The 25,189-nt window shown below is 43.6% G+C and overlaps 1 protein-coding gene and 1 long non-coding RNA gene across 4 annotated transcripts in view; both read left to right on the forward strand.

The window, feature by feature from the left end:
- The first annotated feature begins 13,070 nt into the window (after positions 1-13,070).
- On the forward strand, positions 13,071-19,913 carry LOC137484779 (uncharacterized). Its single transcript, XR_011005024.1, has 4 exons — positions 13,071-14,011; positions 18,173-18,270; positions 18,847-18,959; positions 19,604-19,913. It is a non-coding gene; the product is annotated as an uncharacterized lncRNA (long non-coding RNA).
- A 2,023-nt stretch (positions 19,914-21,936) lies between these two features.
- MED13L (mediator complex subunit 13L) overlaps positions 21,937-25,189 on the forward strand; it is a 170,909-nt gene continuing 167,656 nt past the window's right edge. The window contains exon 1 of one of the 3 annotated variants that reach the window (XM_068208888.1): positions 21,937-22,669. In XM_068208888.1, the coding sequence (XP_068064989.1) occupies positions 22,598-22,669 (72 nt within the window). In that variant the 5' untranslated portion in view covers positions 21,937-22,597. Of the gene's footprint in view, positions 22,670-22,751; positions 22,911-22,987; positions 23,300-25,189 lie in introns of those variants that run through there. The other 2 variants (XM_068208892.1, XM_068208890.1) reach the window with 2 other exon arrangements.

Consider the following 25,189-nt stretch of genomic DNA (forward strand, 5'->3'; position numbering starts at 1 on the left):
TGGTCAAAGCAGAAACTCTTTGAAAACTCCTTGAGAATACCAGGACTCCCCTCTGACCTCGGTGTCTGTGGCACACAAATGACATAAACCCAGTAACTGGGAAAACTTGAGCTGTGGAAGGGCTCTGTGTAGCATAAGATCCTACTGCTGAATCCTCCTGGCTCCTGACAGGTGGTGGTTTATGTGTGTCCCTACAGGAGGGATGCACATAAACCATCATGTTTAATACTGTCAGTGGAGCACTCCTCCATGAAATAGCTTAAGTCCTTTCAGATCCTAGTGCTTCCACAACATCCTGCATCAGTGAATCCCACAGTTTCAATTATGACGAAAAACCCATGTTTTGTCTGGTTTAAAATGGATTTATCAGATTTCTTCACCATGGCTCCTTAATCATTGTAATGTGAGAAACAGCAAATAATAATATTTCATCCATTTTATCCATGGCACTTGGGATTTACATCTCTGTCTTAATTTTCTCTTCTCTGAGATGAAGATAATGAGTTAGCCCAGATTTTGTCACTGATGCAGAGTCCTTGCCCGGCTTTGCTCTTCCATTTGTGTGCATGTGAAATGAGGGCAACACTCCCCACACCATAATTGGTGCTTGTAAATAAGGACTATTACACAGAAAAGCTCTTATTGTAGCATTCCAAAGGCTGCTTATAAATTAATTCACAGGGATGAATACAGGTCACTTGAGCCTAGTTTGGTCATTTTTATCCACAAATGGATTTTCTTACAAAACACAGATATAAATGAGAGACATCAACTTTTGCAAATTTGGTCATGTGCATCATTCCCAGGATGCACACCCAAAATTCTCTTGGCTCTGAAATACGAATATTTGCATGTAAGAAAGGCATAGAGTGAGCCCATTCAGAACAAATCAGTGTTAACTGAAAGAAGAGTTTCCCACATCTTATTCATCGCCTGCCTTGTGACTCACTGCTCTTGCAAGACATCCATCATTCCTGGACCAAATGAAAGGACAAGTGTGTAGCATTTCTTAAGTCATTTTAGCATAATTAAATTTTGATTTGTCTTTTTCAAACCCCTTTTTTCCTCGCTAAATCTTAGAAAGAGAGATTACTGCAAGAGTTTAAATGGCAACTTTCAAAGTCCTACTGGGTTCTTTTCTGAAGGGTTTGTTTGTAGCTGAGCTTTTAAATCTTGAAGGCCTCTTTTTCCCTTTCAGATTGTCTGGGCAGATCACTTTGTTTTACTTAATGTAAATACTCCAGCAAATTTCAGAACCAAATAGTGATAGGCATGATTAGAATCAGAGCTTTGTTAAGTAGCATGACAAGATCCTTTATTTCAGCAAGGGAGATCTATCACCTCGCTTGCAAATTATCTCATGCTGACAGAGTGAAATGTTCTGTAACCTGATGAAAACAGAACATGATCTAACTGTATTGATACAGGATGGAGAAATGCACACCGTGTTCAAAACAAGTATGTCAGGAAGAGTTCCTTCTTCCCCTGTTTTCATTTTCTTAGGCAGAGTGAGGTAATTGTTTCTCTGATAGGAAAGTGCAGGCAGTGCCTAGTGGATAGGTAGGTTTTACTGCTTTGCTCATTAATTGACAATTCAGGGTCTGTATAACAGGGATGAGGAAGAGCCACCTCATACAGAACATATCACAGAATGCCATCTTGTGAAATTGGACACTGAAAACGCTGTAAAAGCCTTTTTTCAGGGGAGCTGATGGATTGTCTACAGACAGTTATTACAACTATGTCCCTTCCCTCAAATGCTTTTGGTGCCAAGGCTAAATTTTATTTGCTGTTACAACAAATCTCAGATTAAGTCATTATCTACTTCATCCAAGCCAGAGAGAGTCTGTATTAATACAGAAGTTGTTGGGAGGAGTGTCAGCCTAAAGGGCATATATACCAACAGAGAAAGAAAAACCCAATGGTGAAACACAACATCTTTGAGCACTGATATGGAGCAGAACTATGTAGGACTCTGGTCCTGTTCACCTCTTTGCTGGGTACACTGGTTTGCTCAGTGGATGCCAAGATAAATTGCAGTTCACAGTCTCAAGTGCCCACATAAAATCTGTTGAGATTTCTTGAGGTCAGGCAGGGGGGAGGTGTTCAGAGCTGGTTGCTCACACACAGGGTTTTACAAATATATGAACAATATCATTTATCAGTGGTGCAGGTTAAAGGAATCACCATCTTCAAACCAATGGAAAAGGAGGAGCAGGACTGCTCCAAGCATTGTCCAGCCTGTCCTTTGCCACTCTCCCCACAGATTGTTTGATAGTGCACTTGAGGCTGAAGCCTCTTGCATGGACTCACTGTACTCATTTTTCAAAGGCAGTTTGTATACCAGAGCAAATTCTTTTTGAGTTCTGTGGTCACTGACACTGCCAAAGCTGCCCCTCTTAGTGCTCCACCACCACACTCCTCACTCCAAGCCATTTCTACAAAACACATTTGTACTGAAGAAATGCATTTCCAGCTGAAACACAACACACGGCTTCCACGACACTTACTGGGAAGCAGAAGTAGCTATTTTTCAGATCATCAGGTGTATCAGTAAATGTACCTACTCCTTGTCAGTGTTTGTTAAACCTATACTTAAACTGGGCTTTGAAATGGCAGAAAATTACATGTTGGGTTTATATTAAGGGGGTGGTGGGGGAGAGAAGGACAAAGTACTGTCTGGAGTAGGAATAAAGAAAAAGGAAGGGTTTTATTTTTCAAACACTGGCTGTTGCTGTAGGGGTGGAATGGAATGTTCCATGGCCCTTATGCTAGTCTTGACCAAATGTGTTAAATCTGAAATTTATCCCAAAACTTGAGCAAGGGACAATGTGTTTAACCATAACTTAATATTTGCTGTAATTTCAGCATTTAAATTTTATGTTGCATTCTCTTCTTGTTCTAAGCTGACAGGAAATATTGTACTGATATGGCTGTGCACTGTTCCTATCAGAATAAAATCTCTGCTAACTTTGTTGATTATAGTTTGCTCCTGAATGGTGCTGGATTTTACCACATCAGTAGTGAAGAGTTATCTCTACACATTGGGTCAAGCTTTCCAAGTAGCTTTGAAAATTAGCAACAAAATAAATATATATGCCCTGTGTCACCAATGCTAGTCTTAGAAACATGTGTGGGAACAAAAATATTTTAAAAAATAACTTAAAGTATTTTTTAATTACTTTGCGAAATCGCAGGGCAGTTACTTATTTTTTTCACGCCTAAACTCCTCAGTTCTGTATTACCCAGAGGATAATTTTCTGCACTTGTATAAAACAAAAATAGTTTTGCTCTAAGAGATGAGATTTGGCACTTAGGGCAAAATTCCCCTCTCCAATCTGCAATGCAGATGCCATCACCGCAGAGCAAATTCCCAGCGCCTTCCTGCATTCAATTCATGAAGAAAACTTCCCTGACCTCCATGGGAGCTCCATGGAATGGGCCACAGGGGAGAATATTCTCCTGATGTACCTCCCATGTCCGGAACCAAATCAGGAGGAGCCATTTTAAGCTGGTTCTTCTGCAATCAGATTTTCTTGGAATAACTGAGCATGATCTGGTGGAGAAGCTGGGATTTTGGCGAGGCTTTGCACAAGTCTGTGAGTGGTTTTCCTTCCTGAATCGAGGTGACAGCTCTGCAAACCTACAAGTGAAAATTTGCCATCAAACCCAAATCCTGGCAATCTGTGTTGTATGCAGGAAGAATTAATTTCCCCACAGTGCTGCCCTAAAGTTCCTTGTGTCCTTCCACTTCTTCCATCTTACCACTGTCCCCCCAACACATCCCATCTGTCACATGTCTAGGATAACATGGAAAAATCCTGCAGGGAGCAGACCCTCGGGATGAAGTGGATCTGAATCCTTTTGGTATTTGTACTGGGGAAGGTCCCTTTCCCTGTGGAGGGAGAATGTGTTAAAGCCAGCCCCAGTTGCTGGCTCTGTGTGCCTTGAGGCAATGAAAGCAGGATTTTCTCTTTAAATCGCTGCTGATTAGAATGAATAAATCTAATGAAATAGCAACAGTGAATATTAATTGAAATAACCCCCCAAATCTCACCTAGATGTAGTTTGAATTTTTCAGTTTTTTTTTTTTCTGCTATAAAGTCATACAGATAAATTTGTATATGAACATCTACATCTGGGAAAGTGTGAAAAACCAAAAAATCACAGACACTGGTTGAAATTTACTCTGGTAGAAATTTCCAGCAAAAATATTTGTTCAGCCATATTGGAATCAATTTCCTTCTTCTCCCTAAATCATTGTATTTGTGAAAAAGTGGGAGAAGAAAGTCACCTGGTCCAGGTTTCTGTGCCAGATTTGGCAAATAATTGAAGGTACAGGGAGAAATTTTGAAAAATACTTTTTGTTAAAATGAGATCAGAGCCATCCTGCTAAAAATGAGTAGGACCTGGATACATTAGTAGTTTTAGAAACTGTTATTTTAGTAGTTTTGAAATGTTATTTCTCCTGGTGCAAGGACTGAAGTCAGTCCAGGGGAGCTCATGAAACAGATCCCTAACATTCAAACTCTTCCCACACTGCGAACAGAAGAAGGAGCTAAAGCCATGAAGGGAACTGGTGCTGAAAATGGTTCTGGTGCAGCTCCTTCCAGTTTTCCAAAACCAAGATCTTACCTCTGGAAAACAAATTATAACATAAATCCATAGAGTTTGGTTCTATGGGGAGAATAGGAAGACTTTCTTTGCCTCTTATTACTGGCTTACTGCTTAAATTTCTGTCTGACTTCTTAAAATGAATTTCCTTTATAGGACAGCAAATGTTAAATGTGGTATCACATACACCTTTGTCTGGAATTTTGTTCTTTATAGAGATGTTATTTTTAAATTTCTTGGATGAGACAAGAGGCTTTTCTGTTTAAGTGCCTCACTTGGTTCTGTGGTTTCTGTGTTAGGTTGCTCTATAATTTTTTTCATAACCTTGGGCAAGTCACTTAATACCTGCATTTCATTCAAACCCAAACTGGATGCCAAGAGCTGGAACCTGCCTGCTAAGTCTGCCTTTTTCACAGACTTGAGGAGTTGCCTCAATAAGAAGGAAATTGCAAGATTAATTATTATCATGTGTTCTGGGATTAATTCACTCAAAAAATTTCATATGAGATACAATGGGAATAAATGATCAATATTGACTCAAGTACGTGGATAGTTTTAAAAGAGGAGGTGCTGTCTCAACATCAAACAAGGTTCTGAGAGGTTTTGCCTTGCTTAAATGATTCATATATTTTAAATGCTGTGTTGATCTTTGCCATTCAGTGGGAATGAAGGGATAAAATTGTCCTTTTCAATTGTAGAATAATACAAAAGGGACCACAATTATTTCAAAGATTTCCTTTTCTAAGCTGTCATCAACACCGGAGCTAGAACACACCCCAGACTCTGGTGTGCAAACTTATCAGCTGCAGTGCCCAAACCAGCTCAGAGGGGTCTTGTCTGATCCCCCAGGGCAGACTCTGTCCTGTGGGAGAAAATCAGTGGAAATCCTGGTGACCAAGGTCTCTCCCAGAGCATGATTTCCCATCCCCTGCCTGTTACTGCATTACACAAGAAATCTCCAATCTAGCCTCTAATCCTGGCAAGCATTTCTTGGCCCACATCGCTGTCCTTTCTTGTTGGCCAAGTTTAGAGGGGGAGAAGGAGGAGGCCGAAGATGAGCCAGCTGGTTTTAAACCCTTCAGTGCATTCTGTATTCCCTACACGGGGAAAAAAGACAAGCTCTGGGCCTCTTGTTTGGCTTCTGGAGAATGGCTGGGTCATGTTGGGGAGCAGAGCTCACGTTCTCTTGCACTTGTGTCTCGTGAGTGGTGTAGTGCCTAAAGACCAGGAGAGATAAACTTGTGCTCCAAAGGAAGTTGGCAATAGAGTTTGTTCTATAAAAAGAAACCTGCAGTTAGGATCCAGTTTCCTATTCTGAGTAAAGGCAGGGTGTCGAGTCAGAAATTCCAACCCAGCGGGTCAGGAAGGATTCCAGGACATCTTGAATCACAGCTCCAATGTGTTCCCTTCCTTTCACCCTTTGGCCCAAGTCCCACTGGGATTACTACTCAGAACTATTTTATTCAATTCACTCTGTGCCTGGTGCTTGGTGTGAATACACACTGTGTTTTCCAAAGGCTGCAGCTTCTCTTCATGTCTTAACTGGTTACTCTTGTTTCTCCTCTACTTATTCTGCACATGAACAGTTCCCTCCTCCTCTCAGAAGACTTTTTTGTACCTAAACCACAGGAGACATTGAACTCTACCCTAAACAATAAGTAGCCTTGCTGTTCCCAGTGTCCTTGCTCCTGATATTTCACTTCTAAATTATTTGGGTGGTGATTTTATTCCATACTTATTTCTTAATGAGAATTATTTTGCTAAGGACACAGATGATTTTGTGGACAAATTTGTATTAGGAACTTTTCTCACCTATCTTTCTGGTTTTGTGCTTGGCAGCCTAGGTGGAGAATAGGAAATATTTCTCATAGTTGTCATTCTCAAGTGGTGCTGGCTACCAACTATAAGGTCACAAAAATTGTATAAGAAACTATAAATTATATATACTGTGTATAACACATGGTTCTGTGATACTTTATGATGAGAAGAAGTGAAAATTTCAAATCTGTCCGGAAAAAAGATAAAAGGTAAAATAGGGAAATCACTTGTAATGTAGAATCACTTAAATTTAGTGAAATGGAGCCAGTGGGGCACGTGTACCTGGATGATTCTACTGAACATTTATTGAATCCCACCCTCCTGGTTTTCTTCCCCCCAGACAGGACACTAAATGAGCTGGCAATGGGATTTCTTTCTCTCCATGATTCCGCAAGCAGTACATGCTAAGGATGAAATGTCCAAAAGTAAAGATAATGCAGTAATTAGTAAAGACAATAGACACCTAAAAAGAAAAGAAAAATCTAAAAGGTGCAATAACAATCTTAGAAGGAAAATATCCTTGCAAGTGAGTGGAATTCATGGGATGAGCCTATTCCCCGTGGTTTCAGTGGTTCTGTGGTTCAAAGAGATGTGTTTGCACAGGGCCTTACCTGTCATTAGGTAAAACAGTCAGTGGCAAAAGAAGGCAAAATAAGTCTGTGCTTTACTCATAAGCCTTTAATAATTCTTCTCTTTTGCCCAATGTATCTCTCACAGTGCTGTACACTGGGCTATCATCAAAGCAAGGGTGGGGAATGCTCCACCTGGAACAAACACCCTATAATTTAGTACTGAGGTCATTTCCATGGGAGATGTGGGCTTGAACCTCCTTAGGGAGATGTCTCCCATTTCCCTGCTACTGCAGTGACAGGGGACATTGCCCCAGTGTCTGCAGAACATGTTTTCAAAAAGGATCACCTCAGGAACCTAAACTGGAGGGGAATGATCTTGAATGGAGCTCCATCCAGTTCTGTGGGAGGTGAGCAGAGGTGGCCACAGAGGTCAGCACTTTGTACCTGAGGACCATGAGGTTTACCCCTTGCTGGAGGAAGACACTTCAAACACCCCTCTCCCTTCAGGGTTTCCATTGACATTTTGTCTCTGTGTCCATCTGCTGAGGAACCAAACTTTCCCCATAAATGTGTGTGCCAAGGAAATCCTGAGACAGCTGTGCCTCCCATTGGGCAGAGTGATGCACGAGCCTGATCCCACTGCAAGCTCTCCCTCAGCTCTTTCCCAGACAGATTAACATCTCTGGGAGCTCTCTGCCTCAGACCAAACCAACCATCAGGTTCATGCCATCACCTCAAACTCTTGACCCTTTGCTACAATTTATCAGGCAGGTGTAAAGTGATCAGGAATCCAAGATGTATTATTCCAGGTTAATTTGGGACATGTGTAAAGGACAGAGAGTTCGGACAACAGAGAATCTAGTTGTTCTGTTTTCCTTTGCCTGAGAAAGTCTGGATCAAAACTCTGCTGCTGTGCTGCAGAGACTCAATTCCCTTCCCCTCCAGGACAGTGGCTGTTATTTTCCTTATTTTCCTCATTTGCTGGGCAGTTGCCTACAAGGCTTCAAACTGAGAGTCAGCAGGGAATGCCAGACTTCCCTTCCCTGCCTTTGCTCCAGCACATGCAGGTTATTTTGGAGGACGATTCCTTTGAAGAAGAAACAATGAACTGTGTGAATCAAACATTTTCACAGTGGTTGAAAACTGGAGCTTGGCAGAAAAAGGGAGCAGGCAAACATTAAAGACAGTGTAGCAATAACAGGCAAGGAGAAAAGAGAGAGATGGGGTAGAAGATAACAGAGTATGGGATAGAGCACACAAGCTAAGCAGGAAAATTAAGATGAGGAAAGGAATGTGGAAAAATGGAGAGGTAAAGATTGAGAAATCTGTTTTGCCAGGTAAGCAAGCTGAGCTGTCTCACTTTGGGAAAAGGGAAGGTTAGAACTGTTGACTGACCTCTGATGAAATCTAGCATGTACTTTCACAACCTCTTAATAAGAGCAGTAAAGTAGTTGTATTGCATAATCGTCTGAGAAATGGGTACTCGTAACACATTCCAGCACTCCAGCTGTGCTGTCACTGCCAGGACACCAAACTCCTTGCACTGGGTACACTGGGGGTCCTGGGGGGCTGCTGCAAGTGCCTTCCACAAGGCAGGCTGTGCCCAAGCCTCACAGTTTTGGTGTTTTTTCCTGGAATCACTGTTGGACTCCTACGTGTCTCTTAAATGCATGTTTCTTTCATCTGAGGTTCTCTTACGGAAGTGAAAGAAAAGGTTTGGTGACCGGGTTGGTGTTTAGCACTCATGGCATAATTGAAATTTCGGGGCTTGAGGCTGTCATATAATTTGTTCAAGGAGTGGAAGGCCTGTGGCCAAGCATGCACAGCTATCTGTGGGTTTATGGTGTGGATGTCCCCATAGTGAAACCTGAAGAGCTGGAGGTTTTTCCTTATTCTTATCCTGGAAAATACCCTTAAATCTGTGTCCCACAGACATTTGCAATGGCCTCTCTGTGCATTCCAGACTTTACAGCTGGCTCTGAGCTGAGGTTACCACACTGCCAAACCCCAAAGCCAATGGATATTTCCCAAAGCAGAGCCTGAAGGCTCCCAGGCTGTGGTTTGCTCCTGTGGTGGAGGAGCACATGGAAAGCATGTGTTAAGAAGTGATTCCACCTTCCCCACTGAGTGCTGCATTCCTTTATTCCTCCTTGCCTCACACTTGCCTTGTCGTTGTTGTTTATTTGGGCACAAAGTCTCCTGCACCTGCAGTCCCATCACAAATCCTCTGCAGGAGAGTGCTTTATTCCTCCTGATTCTGGAGGCACTGCTGTGAGAACCTGCTGGTGACACTCCCACAACTCTGCCCTGAGCTGGACAAACCCTGGGCTCAGGGAGCAAACCCCAGACCTGGGGCTGCTCTGCTTTTCCCTCGTGCGATCCCAAAACTGCTTCAAACCCTGGCAAATTTACACTGTGTGGTGTCATCTCACAGCCCCTGCCAGTGAATGTAAATGGCATAAAGAGCATGTGGAACAGATGGAATGAGACATGCACGTAAAGAATTAAAGTATTTGTGAGGGAATTTGGCAAGGAGGTTGGAATGCTTCAAGCACTGTGTATGGGGGTGGAGGGAGGGAGACCAGGATGAGTTGTGGGGGCCTCTATGCTGGTGATCCATTTCCTTCAGAAACAGTATGTGACCTATTTCTGTAATTGTGCTAAACATAGCAACAAATATTCCCTTCTTCCCACCTTCCTTCGGGAAGCTTGACAACTTCTTTAGTTGGAGAAAATGTTTCCTTTAGGAAGAGCTGTGAGCTGCTTGATTTTGCATTGAAATATCAGATGAAATTAGAGACAGCAAAGTGAAAAAGGAAAGTCTGGATGGAATAGGATGGTTTGTTACAATCAGGGTCAGTGCCCTTACCTGTGGCCAGTGCAGGGAACCAGTGGAGAAATAATCCACAGCTGTTAAATTCACTTACATGAAATGACTTGGAATTTTCATTTTAAAATGGCTTTATGTATTTGCTTAGGCCAATTATTTTAAAAGTGACATTTTAGGAGATTTTATATACACACACAAAGAGTAACTTTGAGTGGCTCACCGAACTGGAAAGAAACAGGATGAAAATTTATGTAAAAGAGACACAGAAAAGCCACTGGGAAATGGAATAAAAAGTATGGAATTCTGCAGACTCTTTCCTTTTACAATTGCTCAAAGCAAACTTGGTAACTCACATTTTTGATCAACTCATTGCATAACCTTTATCTTGGAAGGTACCTCTTGAAGTTCATGATAATGGCTTGGATTGGCTTTGAGCAGGGAGCTCTCCATACCACAGGTAACACTCACACTGATCAGGGTGACAGTTTTGTAATCTCCAGTCTGTCTTTCTCAGAGAGAGGTGACAGAAGCCCTAAATCTGAGGATAAATGTTCTTGTTCACTGCACAAAACACCTAAATTCAGAGATGGGAAAGGGAGCTTACCTGCAGCCACAGAAAAAGCTGAAATATTAACTAAACAGAGTTTTGAAAGAAAAAAAGTGATGAGTTTTGGACAATGCAAACCAGCAGTTTAGGATAAGGTAACACCTGATGGTTTTAATTAAATCCATAACACTTCTCATGGTGCTACTGGACTTTAAAGGAAGCCCCAGCCAGTGAGTTTGCCCCAAAAGAAATCTTGAAACAGCAGTATGAATAGAAGATACCAGTCAGGTTTCCCTTGATAATCATAAAAGGCTCAAATTACCTTCCTTTCCATCCCCAAAGGGGGCATAAATACTTCATTTATGAGATTGTTTACGCATGACTAATCTATTTCTACTTGCTAATTGTAATGACTAATGTGTGTTACAAGACAAATATTAGCTTGTAATAATACCTGAACAAGTAGATTTATAAGCGTTAAGCAAAAATACAAATAATTAGCAGAAGCTGACTGGCATTATCGTCTAATTAAGTGTAAAGACACTTTCTATATGAAAGCAAAGGCCTGAAGATTTCTCAAGAAGCTGTAGAATAACTAGGCTATGCTGCTGTTCTCTCGATAGAAGGGCAGGAGTCAGGTAATATTTAATTTTCATGGGAGCTGCATTCAGTCACGCTTCCCCCACTGACGTCAGTGCAAGAAAAGCACTTTCGGCCTGTTCCTACCTGCTGAGGCCATATGTCCACTGGGAAGAATTTGGCAGACATCTCCAAGTAGAAGTAATTACAAGAGACAGGAGCAGTCCAGAGAGCAGAGTTTGGGAGTTATTTCTGCACTGCCCAACTCCCTGCCTGCTGTTCCCAGAGAGGGAGTGCAGCTCACCAAGCACTGGGTGTGATACACAGACATACTTTTGGGCTGTGCTGCTTTGTTTAAATTAAATGAGAAAACTTTGCTTCATTAAAAGTGGGTTCTCTTTAGGCGAGGGGGAACATCACCTCACTTATTCCAGCCTATGGAATATGTCTGCATTTTCTGGAGATTCCATTATAAGGGGCAGATGGACCGGAGGGATTTTCCAACTGCTACAATGTAAATTTTGTGTCAGGTCAAAGCACCACAGCTCATATTATATTTGAAAACTGGATTTAAAGGGGCACCATTAAGTGTGGTACCTCCTGAAGGAACACTGAGTGCTCACAGGCCAGAAATTCCCATGGATTGTACCCTCCTTGCCTGAGGGGCAGGACTAGAGTAGTGATTCCCAGACTGTCCTGGGTGGAAAGATAGCTGGTTAATCCCAGGCTGGAGCCAGAGCACACACAGAGAGCAGGCAGCACTGGCGATGGGAGAATTTGACCTCAAGAAGTAACTTGGGACAGAAGTGTGACACTGTGACACGGGCTGAAAATTGATGGCAAAGGCACAAATTGGCTCTAAGGGTACAAATTGGATTTTGGCTCATAAATGGTGTAATTACTTCAAAAATAGTATTCTAGAGTAACTTGTTACAGTAATAATGTAATCCTTCATTTAACATCTGTGAGTAGCACCTAAAATATTTGACCTGTATCACAGACAGGCAGCCAGGAGTCTTGCCTGAATCCACAAAGTGAGCTGAGGATTGTGCTGGAATTGTTACCCAGCTCTCATACTTCAAAATCCTTCCTTCCATTTTGACATAATCCAAGTTTTCAGTATTCTGGTAAGTGATTGGAAAAGTTCACACTGAGGGATAGGATGAGGAGCTCCTCCCTGGCAGGTACCACAGGGACACAAGGGGTGTGTCTGACCTCCAGCTGCAAATGATTCCAATGCCTGGATGTAGACTGGGAATGTGCTCCTCCTGCAACCCAGAGGTCTGCACCCAGTTGAATCTTAGCGAAGATTTTGTGTATTTACAATGTAAACAACAACAAAACAATTATTTGGGTGCCTTCATCCAGTCCATCTTAGTGGCTTAATATTGAGACCTAGAGATTCAGTAGAATTTCTACTCCTAACTTTCTCCTTTTACTCAAACTCTGCAGCTCTGATGTGAGTTTAGATTTTACACAAACACATTTCTTCCAAATACAGATTTGGAACACCAACTGTGTTTTGTCAAAATACTGTATTAGCTTGAAGGTGTAGAATAGAATTTAGGCTCTGCAGAGCGCTGTGACTTGTAGCTTTGTCAATCATTTAAAAAAATCTGTGTTAGCAAAACCAAGCACATTTCAGAATAAGTTTGTATCCATCAAGCCACAGATCAGCAAGTGCAAACAGCACTTGTTTCTGAATATGACAAGGAGGGTTTGTTCAAATCAGCAGAGCTGGTCTTTGTCCATTTTAGGTCCATGTACCAGAAAACTGAAGGTCACCTCTGATTAGACTGGACCAAGATCCTCTGTGATTTCAGAAAATACAGGGCTCATGTGAACTGTTCCCTGTTGGATCAGGAGGTGAACCTTGGGGAGGCAGGGACAGCTCCTTGATTTAGACCAGGGAACACTTTGCTGCCAGGACTGGGTCAGTGTTACCCTTTCCATCTCCTTTGCAAACCCACTCAAATTTTTATTTTTCCTTCTGCATAAAATCTCAGTCAAAGTATTTTCAGCCGAAATGATTGGCTGAGAGGGAATGCGGGTATTAGTTCTGTTGTGTGATTTAAAGGAGGCCAAGAGGCTGCAGGCTCCACATAGGAAAATAATAAATATCCCTGTGTAATTCTTTTCTTCATATGTCAAGGAAAGACAAACATTTCAGTTTCTTCCTGAAATGAGTGTCAGAAAAATCCAAAAAAAGCAATATTCACTGGGCTGCAGGAAAACAGAAGACTGAACAGATATCTCTGAGCTGAAAGATAGGTTCCCTTTACACAAATATTTTAAGGCATGGATAGTTTCTTGAGTAATCAAGAAAGCAGTTGATTAAATTAAAAGCAGTTGAAATATTTTATTGCATATGAGTATATTATCTTGTAAGGAGACTATTTTAAATTTTTGATAGTAGGAGTGGTAGCAAAATAGGCTTTGTTCTGTAATTCCATTATAAATTAGGGCATGTGCAACCTTAAAACCTCAGAGAAATGCATTGTTTCATTTAACAGGGCTTGGAAACAGGGATGTCAACACAGGGCATCTCTGGAAGTCTTATGGCTCTAATTCCTTTATTCCTTTATTCCATAATTTCAGTGAAAGCTTTCAACACAACATTTATCTGCAGTTGATGGATCACTGAATGCTTACCGCTGAAGAAAATGAACATCAAAGATATCCAGTAAATTATTTTAATGGTTGGATCTTTACCAGAGTGAGCTTCACTTTTTGCATGTTTTGTTTCCCATAAAAATACAGTTCATATATGTTCTGAAGGCAGAATTTAGCCAGAGCTGACTATTTGCTTTGATTTACATTTCTTATAAGTGAGCTGTGAGTGAACTTGACAGCTCCATGGCCGAAGGGAAGTCCTGATACTGAGGTTCCAGAACAAAAGGGCCTTAATGAGGTCACAGTGGTAACAGAATGTAAAACAGAACATTTCTTATTCAATCTCATTATTACTGATGAGCCTCCACTGGGTTGTTCAGGCTCCAGTTTGGAATGGGGTGAGAGGAAACAAAGACAGAAGGAAGAACAGACCTAAATGTGAATAATGTAGAAATGATTACAAATATTGCAATGTGCGCCTGAGTGAAATGCAGGGACATCGCCTTTGCATTTTGGTCAGTACCCCTGACACTGAGCAGCTGCTTTAGTATGGGGACGAGTTTTTTCCAGGGCTATGACCTGAACCTCAATCTCTCTTTACATGGTAAAGTCCATGGCAGTGACATCTGCTCCAAACCCTTTGCTCTTCATCCCATAAAATGCTCACTGACTGCACAGCTGTTCTCTCCTCTTCAGATCCCAAACCTGCAGAATGGTTTGTTCTCTTTTCAGTTTACAACATAACCTTGTACCCTCGGAAATCAAGATGTACAAAATTTGACAGCATAACAATAGAATATGTTTTAATGACAGGAAAAATAGATCTAGAGGGAAGAGAAGAGGAGAAATTGGCAATTCCTATTAAATAGTCCCTACAAGGATCTGAATTTGAACTAAGTAATCTGCACAGTGGTTGATAATGGCCTGAAGCTCCAGAGCTGTTGCCTAGAAAGTGTTTTTAATACCTTTCCAGATTGTGGTAACTGTTTCCGCCTATGGATATTTGAAGGAGGAATTGTTGGAAGATAAAAGAAGGCAAAGAGCAGCATTAATCCAGGCTCTGATGTGGTCACTGATCACAGACAGGAGCCACAGTTTTTATTAATCTTTTTTATAACATGACTTTCAAAACCCCCAAAGATTTCTTAGGACTTAAAAGAAAAACTCCACCTTATCTTTTCCCACCACAGGAAAGGAAAATTGAATTAGAACTTAGAATTCCAAAAAATATTTGGAGTGATGAATTTAATTTGCCCATTCTTTTCCTGCACTTTGTCCACAAAGGCCATACTGGCAGATTAATTTTTTGTTTGTTTTAATTTTAAACTGCAAAGTAAACCTTGCAAATTTGGCAGGAGAAGGCCTTAGATATTTCAGTGCAAGACTTCTCAATTCTTGTTTTTACAGTCATAAACACCTTCTAATGCCAGAGGGGAAGAGGACTTTAATCCAGATAAAATAAGATTCTTAAACCCTGAAAACTCTGCTCAGATTTATGGGCCAATTTTAATATTTGGGCTCCCATGCCAAAAGCTGCACATTCCACATGTGCAGCACGGGGTGTTGCCTGCCTGGCTGATTCCAGGGTCATGGCACACCAAGCAGCATCACCCATCCAGAGTTACCCCACAACCTATTCCAAAAAATAAACTCCGAGTTTTGTTCTCAGAATGTGATTGCCAAATGTTATTTCCATATTTACTTTGCCTTTTAGACTTAAATATTTTTTTCTCTTGTAGTATTTTTATCCTGTGTCTTATTTAACACCTTTTAATAAGCTGAATTCTTACCAAGCGAGCACAACAACATCTGAAAGATGAAATCTCTCTCTTTGATGGTATGAAACCATGACCCAACAGGCCCATCCTCTGCCTGCAGGGCTAGTTGGAGCTTCATGTTAGATTATTAAATCCTCCAGAAACTCAGATATGTTTATTCCTAATGCAAGGTACCTTGCCAAATCACCATTCTTTCCTCTTTTGAGTGCAAAAATAATTTACAATTTAAAAGTATTTACTGTTTTGCTCTGCCTAAATCACACTCCCCTTTTACTCCTGAGTAGTTTCAGCTGTCATTTGCTTCTCTCTGTTTTTCCAAGCAGCTCATTTGCTTTGGTTCTACAGAATATTTAAATGTAAAGTTGCAACGGTGTCTCACAGAGACCAACAGGACAAGCTGGAGCACAAAACTGTTCCTCACTTACATTTGAAAATAAATTCCTTCCTCTGCCTCCCTTGCAAGGTATTCTGGCCAGTTCTCTGTCCCACTTGCACCTGAAGCTCCCAAAGCCTCTGTGAAACACAGATCATTCTCATTCTTTAAAAAAAAACCCGAGTGAAAACCTGCTCACAGGTTTTGACACATTTTGACTGTCAAATGGGTCAGCATATATGGGACTGCCTGAAGCTTGATTTTTAAATCTTATCTCTATTTCCAACAACTTCTATTTTTTAGCATTACACTTGCTTGAAAGTAACAGTTTGCATTTACTACTTGCTTCATCCCTACCAGTTATACCTGAAATGTCATCTAAATATCACTGTGGTGTAGGGAAGGAATCAATCTACTCTGCTCCTGAACTGTTTTTATCCTTTCATCCACAGACACATTTCTAGAGATTTTCTCAGATTCATTGCTGGCAGTTTAAACTTCACACAGACAAATTTAGCCATCCTTTTTCTCTGGCTGCCTCACACTTCCATCACCAGTAAAGGCACCCAGCTACAAGCATTGCTCTTCAGAATGAGTTGGGCACCTTTGGTACCTTCTTTTCTTTCACTGTTCCCTCTCTGTCCATCTCACTCCTCCCTGCTCTCACTGAGCTCCTGCTGCTCCTCCATCCACAGCAGTCAGAGATGATCTTTTCTCTTTCTAGAAAGCACAAGATTGTTTATCTCCCCTTGCCTGCCACTGCTTCCTTTCCTTTCCTTCTATCTTTTACAACCCACAGAACAAGCAGCTTCTAAGATAATTTGTCTGGTTTTTGATAAAAATATGGGAGCACATCTGCTCCCGAGTCAGCTTAGACATCTCATTTTTGTCATTAGAACTCGAGTATTAATTTGAACTTTTTCTCTTCTCACTTTCCTAATGATGTGACCTTCGGTTAATGGAAGTCCTCTACAACTGTTTGCAGATTTCTTTCAACATTATCTTGGAGGTGGAAAAACTTCCCCAAATTGGCTTTCCAGGTCATTAATCTTTCCTCAAACTGCTCTGTAATAGGCACTGTTAGTATGGGATCGAGACAAGCAAATAAAATCATTTTCAGGGAATTTTCCTGTGTATGACTCTCAGGGGGATGTGGAACCCTTGACAAGGTTGGCTGATTCAAAGACCGTGGTCTGATCACTGGCAGGACCTAAACTATGCGTCTATGGACAACTGCTCTGCAAACAAACCTTTTAATGATGCTTTTAATTTTCTTCTTGAAGTACCCATCCCTTCAGAAAATCAATATCTTCTTTTAAAAATCAGATAACTTTTTTATTTTTGTCAGGATTAAATAAACTTGCTAATGCAGCTATTCCTGTATCTTAATAAAATTAAAATGAAAATGTGAGTTTACAATCTGTATCAATGTTTAAAAAAAAACTATTGGGTATTGGTTTGTTTTGTGAAATTTAAAATAATTTTGATGTTAAAATTAGTTGTTGTTAATTAAGCCAGTGAATTAATTTGTCTGGTTTGGCTTTGGATTTTTTCCCTCTTAAGTCTCCAATTCGTGGAAGTAAATTTTTTTGGTTTAAGAAAAAAAAAAATTTGAGTTGTTTTTTATAAAGACTTAAAAAAATGTAAGTATTGAATGAATTGAAAAAGACTTAAGAAATTTATGCAATCTCATAAAAAGTGGACAATGAGACCACTGAGAACATACCTGGAGTGAGGCTGCTCAGCTGTGCTGTATCACGAGAACATACAAAAAGAGATTACATAAATCATGGTCAAAACCTTCTAAAATTCTGTGACTTTTAATCCTTTCCAAAGAACTTGCTCACTTGAGTACAATTTATTTAAGGGCAACCCAAGAGCGGGGGCAAACAGAATTGTTTTATTTTTTGCTTTTTGCTATATAGAATAGTTAGTGAGTACTTGCTTGTGTGGTATTCATAATTTGGGTATCATATCATCCTCCCCTCCCTGTTCTTTCCATTACTGGGAAGGAGAACACAGAAAACAGTAAAAATAACACTTGATTAAATAAGACAGTCCTTAGTGGCACTGCAGCCACTGGACTTTGTTCTAGTGAGTAACCATAATGTTCAGCTAAAATACATGGAAAAACATGTTTCACCTGGACATGAGTTGTCTTTGTCATGAAATGTTCAATGCTGCTGAGTTTTGACATGGACAAAGCTTGGCTGAACTCCAGTTCTGCTCCTGGTGTGAGAAGGGCCAAATTCTACACCCAGAGCCAGGAGAGCCCTGTCTGAGCCTGCTGCTCCAGACACTCGTATTCCTCCAGGAAATGCTCTTCCCATGGACTGGATGTACAGCAAAGGGGCCAGACTTTGGGACAAAACAAAGCCATGCCCCTGTTCACTATTCCATCTTTGCTGGAGCCTCCTGTGACACCTTTGTGTCTTCCCCCATGTCTAGTTTGAAGTTTAAGCAGCACCTGCTGGTGAAAACAAAGGCTATGGAAGGCTGAGCCATCCTCCTGGAAGAACAGGTTTCATCATTACTCTGAGCGCTGGGTAAGTTGTTCTAGAATGAAATAAGCTGGGCTATCACTGTTTGGAGTAATTTTGTCGAGGTGAGGACTGGCTCATTCCCAGCTCTGTGTGCTGAAGGCTGAGTGTGACCCAACCAATCTCCATGAGCTTGGGTACTTTCAGCAGCTAAACTTTGGAACTGCAAATTAATCCATTGACAGAATTAGTTAAGACTAATAATCTTCCCACTATGGAAAATGGTTATTTTGTATAGTAGAAACTCCAGTGTTACTGTTCATGTTAATTGATTTTTGAAAAGAGGTAAACGAAAAGAGGGAATAAAACTGGAATGCCATGAGTTGAGGAACACGTTCTGCCACATACCATCTCAGGTAATTATGCACAAGGAAGTGTCACTTGAGTGTGATATCTGTAAGTGGAACAGTGTCTGTTTGAAATAGTGCTGCTGTCAGAGACAGCAAGGGAACTTCCCTAGCTTGGTACTGGGAAGGGAAGGATTAGACTGTAATGATTTCCCTTCTCTGTGATAACTGAATGCAATATAAAGTCAAGTATCTGGCAAAGGGTACTTGAAAAGAAATGTTACCTTTCTTTCAGTTTAAAGCCAAAATGGACTTGGCAGTGCAGGGCCGTGGTCAATATGTGTGACCAATACCATTTCCAAAATGCAAGAACCAGCTACTCAACTTCAGAACATTGCCACAAAACCGGTAATTGAATTACATTACATGATTTTTAGTAAAACTAAAGGAGGGGAGATTTAGATTAGATGGTAGGAGGAAATTGCGTATGGTGAGGATGAGAATGCTCTGGTACAGGTTGCCCAGAGAAGCTGTGGCTGCACCATCCATGGAAGTGTCCAACGCCAGGTTGGATGGGGCTGGGAGCAACCTGGGATAGTGGAAGGTGTCCCTGCCCATGGCAGAGGGTGGCACTGGATGGGCTTTAAGGCCCCTCCCAACCCAGGCCATTCTATGATTTCACAATTTTTAATGTATAGAGTATTTAACATTCATAAGAGTACTGGAAGGTAGCCAAAGCAGCACAGTTTGAGTATGTTAACATTTCTCCTCACAAAAATGGACCTGAATCATCTGTTAGACCCCACATTTTCCTGACAAAATAAAGTATAATCAGTCACCTCTAGTTGAAAGATCCAGATAAGAGGAATGGTGCTGACTGGAAACACCATTTGGAGGCTAAGCAGCATATGGAAGGAACAGGAATTCTGCAGTGTCCAATCCTGCACAGTATTTATCTGGATAAGTAATAACACGATTCGCAATTCCAAAATATATTCTATAATAAGAAAATAATTTTTCTTTTCATGGTGATGGCTATTCTTTTATTCCAGAAATAGGATGGATACTTCATCAAATGGTTTGTTGTCCCTGGGCTTCCTGTAGTGATAGGATGGGTGCGTGGTGCTGCAGTGGAGTTACAAAAAGCTGTACTATTTTAATGCGGAAGGATGTGGTCTGGGGTTGGTTAATACACATTGCTTGACATATTTACAAGTGTCAGATTGTGTTCTCTGTTTATAAGACTTGTGCCAAAAGGAAGGGGAGTAACATGGGCCAAAGTACTTCCCTGATTGCGGGTGCCAGGATGTAAGAAGCAGTTTCAAGGCTGTGACACTTAGACTGAATAAATTGCAATTGTAACTGAACGTGAATAATTTGTATTTGAAAACATTTTTCCTCACAGTATAGGCCCAGTCTTTGCAAGACAGAATTCCTTCTCGGTGTGGCAGGGAATGGATTGGATGGATGATGGATTTGTCAGAGGAAACACACACACAGTAAGAACTCTGAGCTGGGTGGAAATTTTCTTTTGGCTTAAATTCTGTCTCTTACTCTGTGTACGCAATTCAGGTAAATGTGATGCCTGTTTGTGGGAGAGATTTGTTACTATGAGGTAAATCCAAACAAACTCCAGTCAGCCATTGCAAGAGATGCTAATCTTAATTTATTGCCAAGAAAAGTAAATTGCAAAAAAGACACTTAAATCAGATTAAAATCGTGATAAGGACAGCTGCCATTGAGCACGGAGTGAGAACTTTTTCCACTGAATCACATCATTGAAAATGTGCTGCATTTCTGTATTAGAGCTTAAGCTGAAATGCTCAATATCTTCACCTGTTAAGCACAATATCTGCTTTTTACCACCCGTGGAACTCTCCAGTCAGGGAGAAACTCAGGTGAGCCTAAATCTGCTCCCACTGGTTCAAATCAACAGGTCATTACAAAGAGTAAAAACGTTGTTTGTGATGAATTATCTCTTTTAAACCGAGTATCTTCTTCCTGCATAGTGCTGACTCAGGAGTTGGACTCCATGATCCTTGTGGGCCCCTTGCAACTCTGAATAATCTGTGGCTCTTCTCCAGACCGTGATTATTCTGGGAATTAATTTCATTTGTTTATCTAACTCAGGTGTTTTTGAACTCCCTTTATAAAAAACTAACGCCAGCCGACGTCTTCGAAGCTGTTTCAGATGAGCGTGGGGTTAAACTCGGCTAGGAAGGGGAGCTCGGCGTGCCCTGATGCGGCAGTGACTACGAACAAATAGTTTTTAAAATTACTTTGAGCACTCTCAGGGGCTGAGGAAACCCTCCGGCGAACCGCGGAATGGCCGGGATCGTGATTTCCCCGTGACTGGCATCCCGAGCGACTTCCCTTCCACGGACGGGACACGGTCCCCGTGCCACAGAATATCCCGAGGTGGAAGGGATCCACCAGGATCATCCAGCCCAGCTCCTGGCCCTGCCAGGGCCACCCCGATCCGCCCTGTGCGCTCCTGAGAGCGTTGTCCGAGCGCACCTGGGGCTCTGGCAGCCTCGGGGCCGTGCCCGCTGCCTGGGGAGCCTGGGCAGCGCCCGAAGAAAAAGAAAACCTTTCCCAAATGTCTGGGGAGCACGTTTGTTCTCTCCGCTTTTTCTTAATAGCTAATAAGAGAATTCTGTCTGGTTCAGAGACAGTAAATGGTAACTTTCCTTATCCCGTTCTTTATTTATTTAGGGAAAAAAAAAACCCAAACAAAACACCTTTAGTAAACCTGTAGCATCGCAATGTGAAACTCTGTTTCACATTTTCCAGTAAGACACTGGGTTTCTTATGTCCTGTGGTACTTGTGACTTTCAAGTGGTCCCCGGGAGCCCGTTCAGTGCCCGACCACCTCTGGGGGGAGAGCCTGGCGCTGCTCCCGGGCCGCTCTCTGTCGGTCGGTCTGTCGGCGCTCCCGGGCCGCTCTCTGTCGGTCGGTCTGTCGGCGCTCCCGGGCCGCTGCCGGTCGGTCGGTCGGTCGGTCTGTCGGCGCTCCCGGGCCGCTCTCTGCCGGTCGGTCGGTCGGTCTGTCGGTCTGTCGGCTCTCCCGGGCCGCTGTCGGTCGGTCTGTCGGTCTGTCGGCGCTCCCGGGCCGCTCTCTGCCGGTCGGTCGGTCGGTCTGTCGGTCTGTCGGCGCTCCCGCTCCGAGGGTCGGGACCCGCGCCCGGGACCCCCCGCGGCCGCGCCGCTCCCGAGCGCCCCCAGCGGGCGGCGGGCGCAGCGCAGCGGCGGCGGGAGGCGCCCGGGCGCCGGGGCCCCGCCTCTGGGCCCGCATCACGTGGTGCGGCGCGGACCAATGGCGCGGCGCGGTGCGGGCCCGGGCGCCATTGCTGTCAGAGCGCAGGAGGCAGAGCGGGCGCGGAGCTGCGGCCGCTGCGGGCACGGCCGGCACAGCGCGGGCGGACAGCGCTCCCTGCCCGGGCCGGGCCGCGCCCGCACCGCCGTCACCCCGCGGGCAGCGCCGGCGAGGCAGCGGCGCCGGCAGCGGGAGGAGGAGGAAAACACCATCCACGCACAGCCAGCGGCGGCAGCAGCGAGGGGCGGCCGGGCGGGGCGGGGAGGGGACACAGCGCCCCCCGCCCGCCGACGCCTCCGCACGGGGCCGGGACCGGGACCCCCCCTCGCCTCGCCCGCCCCGCGTCCCGCACGGACCCGCCGCCCTCCGCGCGACCCCCGACCGGGGGGGGCCGCACCTGGACGCGGAAGGGCGGCCCCGGGCCCCCCCTTCCTCCTCTCCTTCTCCCGGCCTGGAGGAGCGGGGGACGCGTCCCCCCCGCTTGCACCGGAGAAGGGCCTCCCGGCTCGAGGATTATCGGCGCGGGGGCGGGTAGCGAGGAGCAGCGCGCCCGCCCCGGCCTCGGCGCGTCCCCTCCCGGCCGCGGGGCCCCGCGGGGCCGAGGGGCCGGAGCGCGGCGGCCGCCCCGGGCAGTGACGGGGGTCGCCCCGGGGGTCGCCCGCCTTGCCCCTCGCCCCCCGGCCGTCCCCCCAGACATGCCCCGCCGTGGCGGCCCGGCTCGCCGAGGATCATGACTGCGGCAGCGAACTGGGTGGCGAACGGGGCCAGCCTGGAGGACTGTCACTCCAACCTCTTCTCGCTGGTGAGTGAGCGGGCGGGTGGGCGCCCGGGGGTGGCTCCGCGCCGGGTTTGCCGGTCGGGAGCAGCTGCCGGGGGTTTATAGGCAGGGCCCGGGGCTGCTCCTGCGCTGGCCCCTCCCCCGGCCCGGTCCCCGTGTTTATTTTGCTCCTTAGCGTGGTTTGCTGCGGGTCCGTGTATCGCGCTCGCAGCTGGAGAGCGGGGAGGGGACGGCTCTGTGTCCCCTGCACGACCATCTTCCCTGGGTAAACAGGCTCCTCTCCCCGCCTCCCTTGGCACTCCGTGCCCTGTGCGCTTTGTGCCACCGAACCGGGGGGTTTTCTCTCCTCTCACAATGACAAACGCCATTTCAGCAGCAGCGAACGCTCATGTAGTGTGATCGGCTGTCGGACTTAGCTCTGGGCTCCTGTGACGGCGTGTCAGCTGCTGTTACAGCCTGCTCTCCTCTTTGCACACATCGTGCTCGGGGGCGAGAGGTTAAAAAAGAAAAACAACCAAACCTTTTAATTTTTTGTTCTCTGAAGAGCACCGGCGGCTGACAGTAGTGTGCCGGATTGTTTGCATAGATGCTGTCTGCCCATCTCACTGGGAACTTCCGACGTGGATTGCGTGGTTTAATGTTGCAGGAATCATGGTATCAGTTTTGGCTGGCTATAGATCGGCAATTTAAATTTAAAATACGAAAACAATCTGTGTGTAATGGCAAAGTCATTCGGAAATACTTTGGTTTATTTTACCTGGCACGCACGGGAACATTATCCCTTCTGGCTGGGCAACAGCTGAGTGAGCGAGAGGGCTGCTGGATCATCGGGAGCCTTCCAGTGCTACAGGGATAATGTCGGAGGGGAGGAGGGACTTCTTCGGTGCGTGGTGTGGTGGAGTTAAAATCTTGTGATGCAACTTTGGGGGTAGCATGTGTGAAAGGGTTGTGGTGGGTGCCCCCTCCCCGCAGCAGAGCTCTGCCAGAATTGGAGGTGGGTGCATATGTTCTTCTGATAGAACGGAAGAGATTTGTTTTTAGCTCCCTTATGAGAATAAGGAGAGAAAAAAGGGGAAATTACATAGAAACGCAAATGATCAAGCTCTTTGTTTTATGCTTTTTGACGTTATTGTAGTATATTTGTTATTTTGTCTCAGGGTTTGTTTTTTTTTTTTTTTTTAATCTACATATGTTTGGTGTATATTTTGCTCGTACCTCTTAAGAATCTGGAACAAGAGCTGTAGGCTTCCACTGCTAGAAAACTGCCCCAAGAGCTTGTTCTGTAAGAATGATACATTTCTTACTCTGGCTTTTTATTGAACTGTTACGTTATGTAAGTTTGTATCGGTGCTTCTGTTTGAAGGCATGTAGTAATATTTATAAATATGTAGCAGTGCTCTGTGTATCGAGATGCAGGAAAGGTGATTTGGGGGATTGTTATGGTGATTTTGACTACGCTGCTCTTAGCCAGGGAGGAAAATAAATCGGGAAGCATGAAGGGAACAATCGTATCTGATTGTGGAAGGGAGGCAGTGGAGGATTTGCTCCTCACAGAGTTGTGAAGTCCCCGTTCATTAATGCAGACTGGAGTGTGTGTTTGGAGAGGCGGAACTTCTCCTGCAGTTGCAATCTGCAAATCTGTCACTGGTAAAAATAATTGTTGGCATGCAATTAGCATAAATTATAAAGTGAAGCTATTTCACAGTTATTGTGGTTTGGTTGCTTTTTTCTCCCACCTGACTAGGCTAGGGAAATGTTCAATTTTAAATGGGTGTGTAATATCACTGAAATAAGTTAAACAAAATTCTTTTGCAAGTGGCTTTAATAATAATGAGTTTAATGTGCAACCCTTTAATCTCCCATGTAATTTTGTGGGAGGTATCTGTGCCTTAATGTGGTGCTGTGTATGAAACTGTTTTTATTGTATTCTGGCTCTACCAAAAAAAAAGAGACTAAAGTAGTAGTATTTTTAAAACACAGCCTATATGAAAACTATTAGGAAGATTTATTTTATATTGTGTTAGGTTTTTTTGGGATTTATGTAGCAGAGAAAGATACTGAAAACGGAAACATTGACTGAAAATATGTGGCCAGCACCACTGACCCTTTAACCTCAGATTGTCATATTCATTTCAAAATTTATGAAGTGTTAAAGCTACAGTATTAGTAGTTAGAGAAACTTTTGCTAATCATTTACTTTTTCAGTGTAACAGAAAAAAATCTAAACCACTAACTGGTGGGAATCCATTCAATCTTTAACAGTGAGGTATATTACAAATATTTTGAAAATTGATTCTGCTATTAGAAGTAGGGGGTTTTTCATCTGCAGGCTTTGTTCTGTGTGTGAATCACAAAGTGATGTTCGTGACTGGAGAATTACAGTTCAGAAATAATTATAGTCTATCGTGATACTGTTTGTTCATGGTTAAATAATATTTCTTGCCACAGACATTTGTTCTGTGGAAGCAGGAATGCTGTCTCCCTGCCCTGCAGAAGCCAGAGCTCTGTGTCAGCTCTGTCTGGTTGCTGTGGTGGATTTGGGTT

Source organism: Anomalospiza imberbis, chromosome 18 (assembly GCF_031753505.1).
Source record: "Anomalospiza imberbis isolate Cuckoo-Finch-1a 21T00152 chromosome 18, ASM3175350v1, whole genome shotgun sequence".
Taxonomy (NCBI): Eukaryota; Metazoa; Chordata; class Aves; order Passeriformes; family Viduidae; genus Anomalospiza; species Anomalospiza imberbis.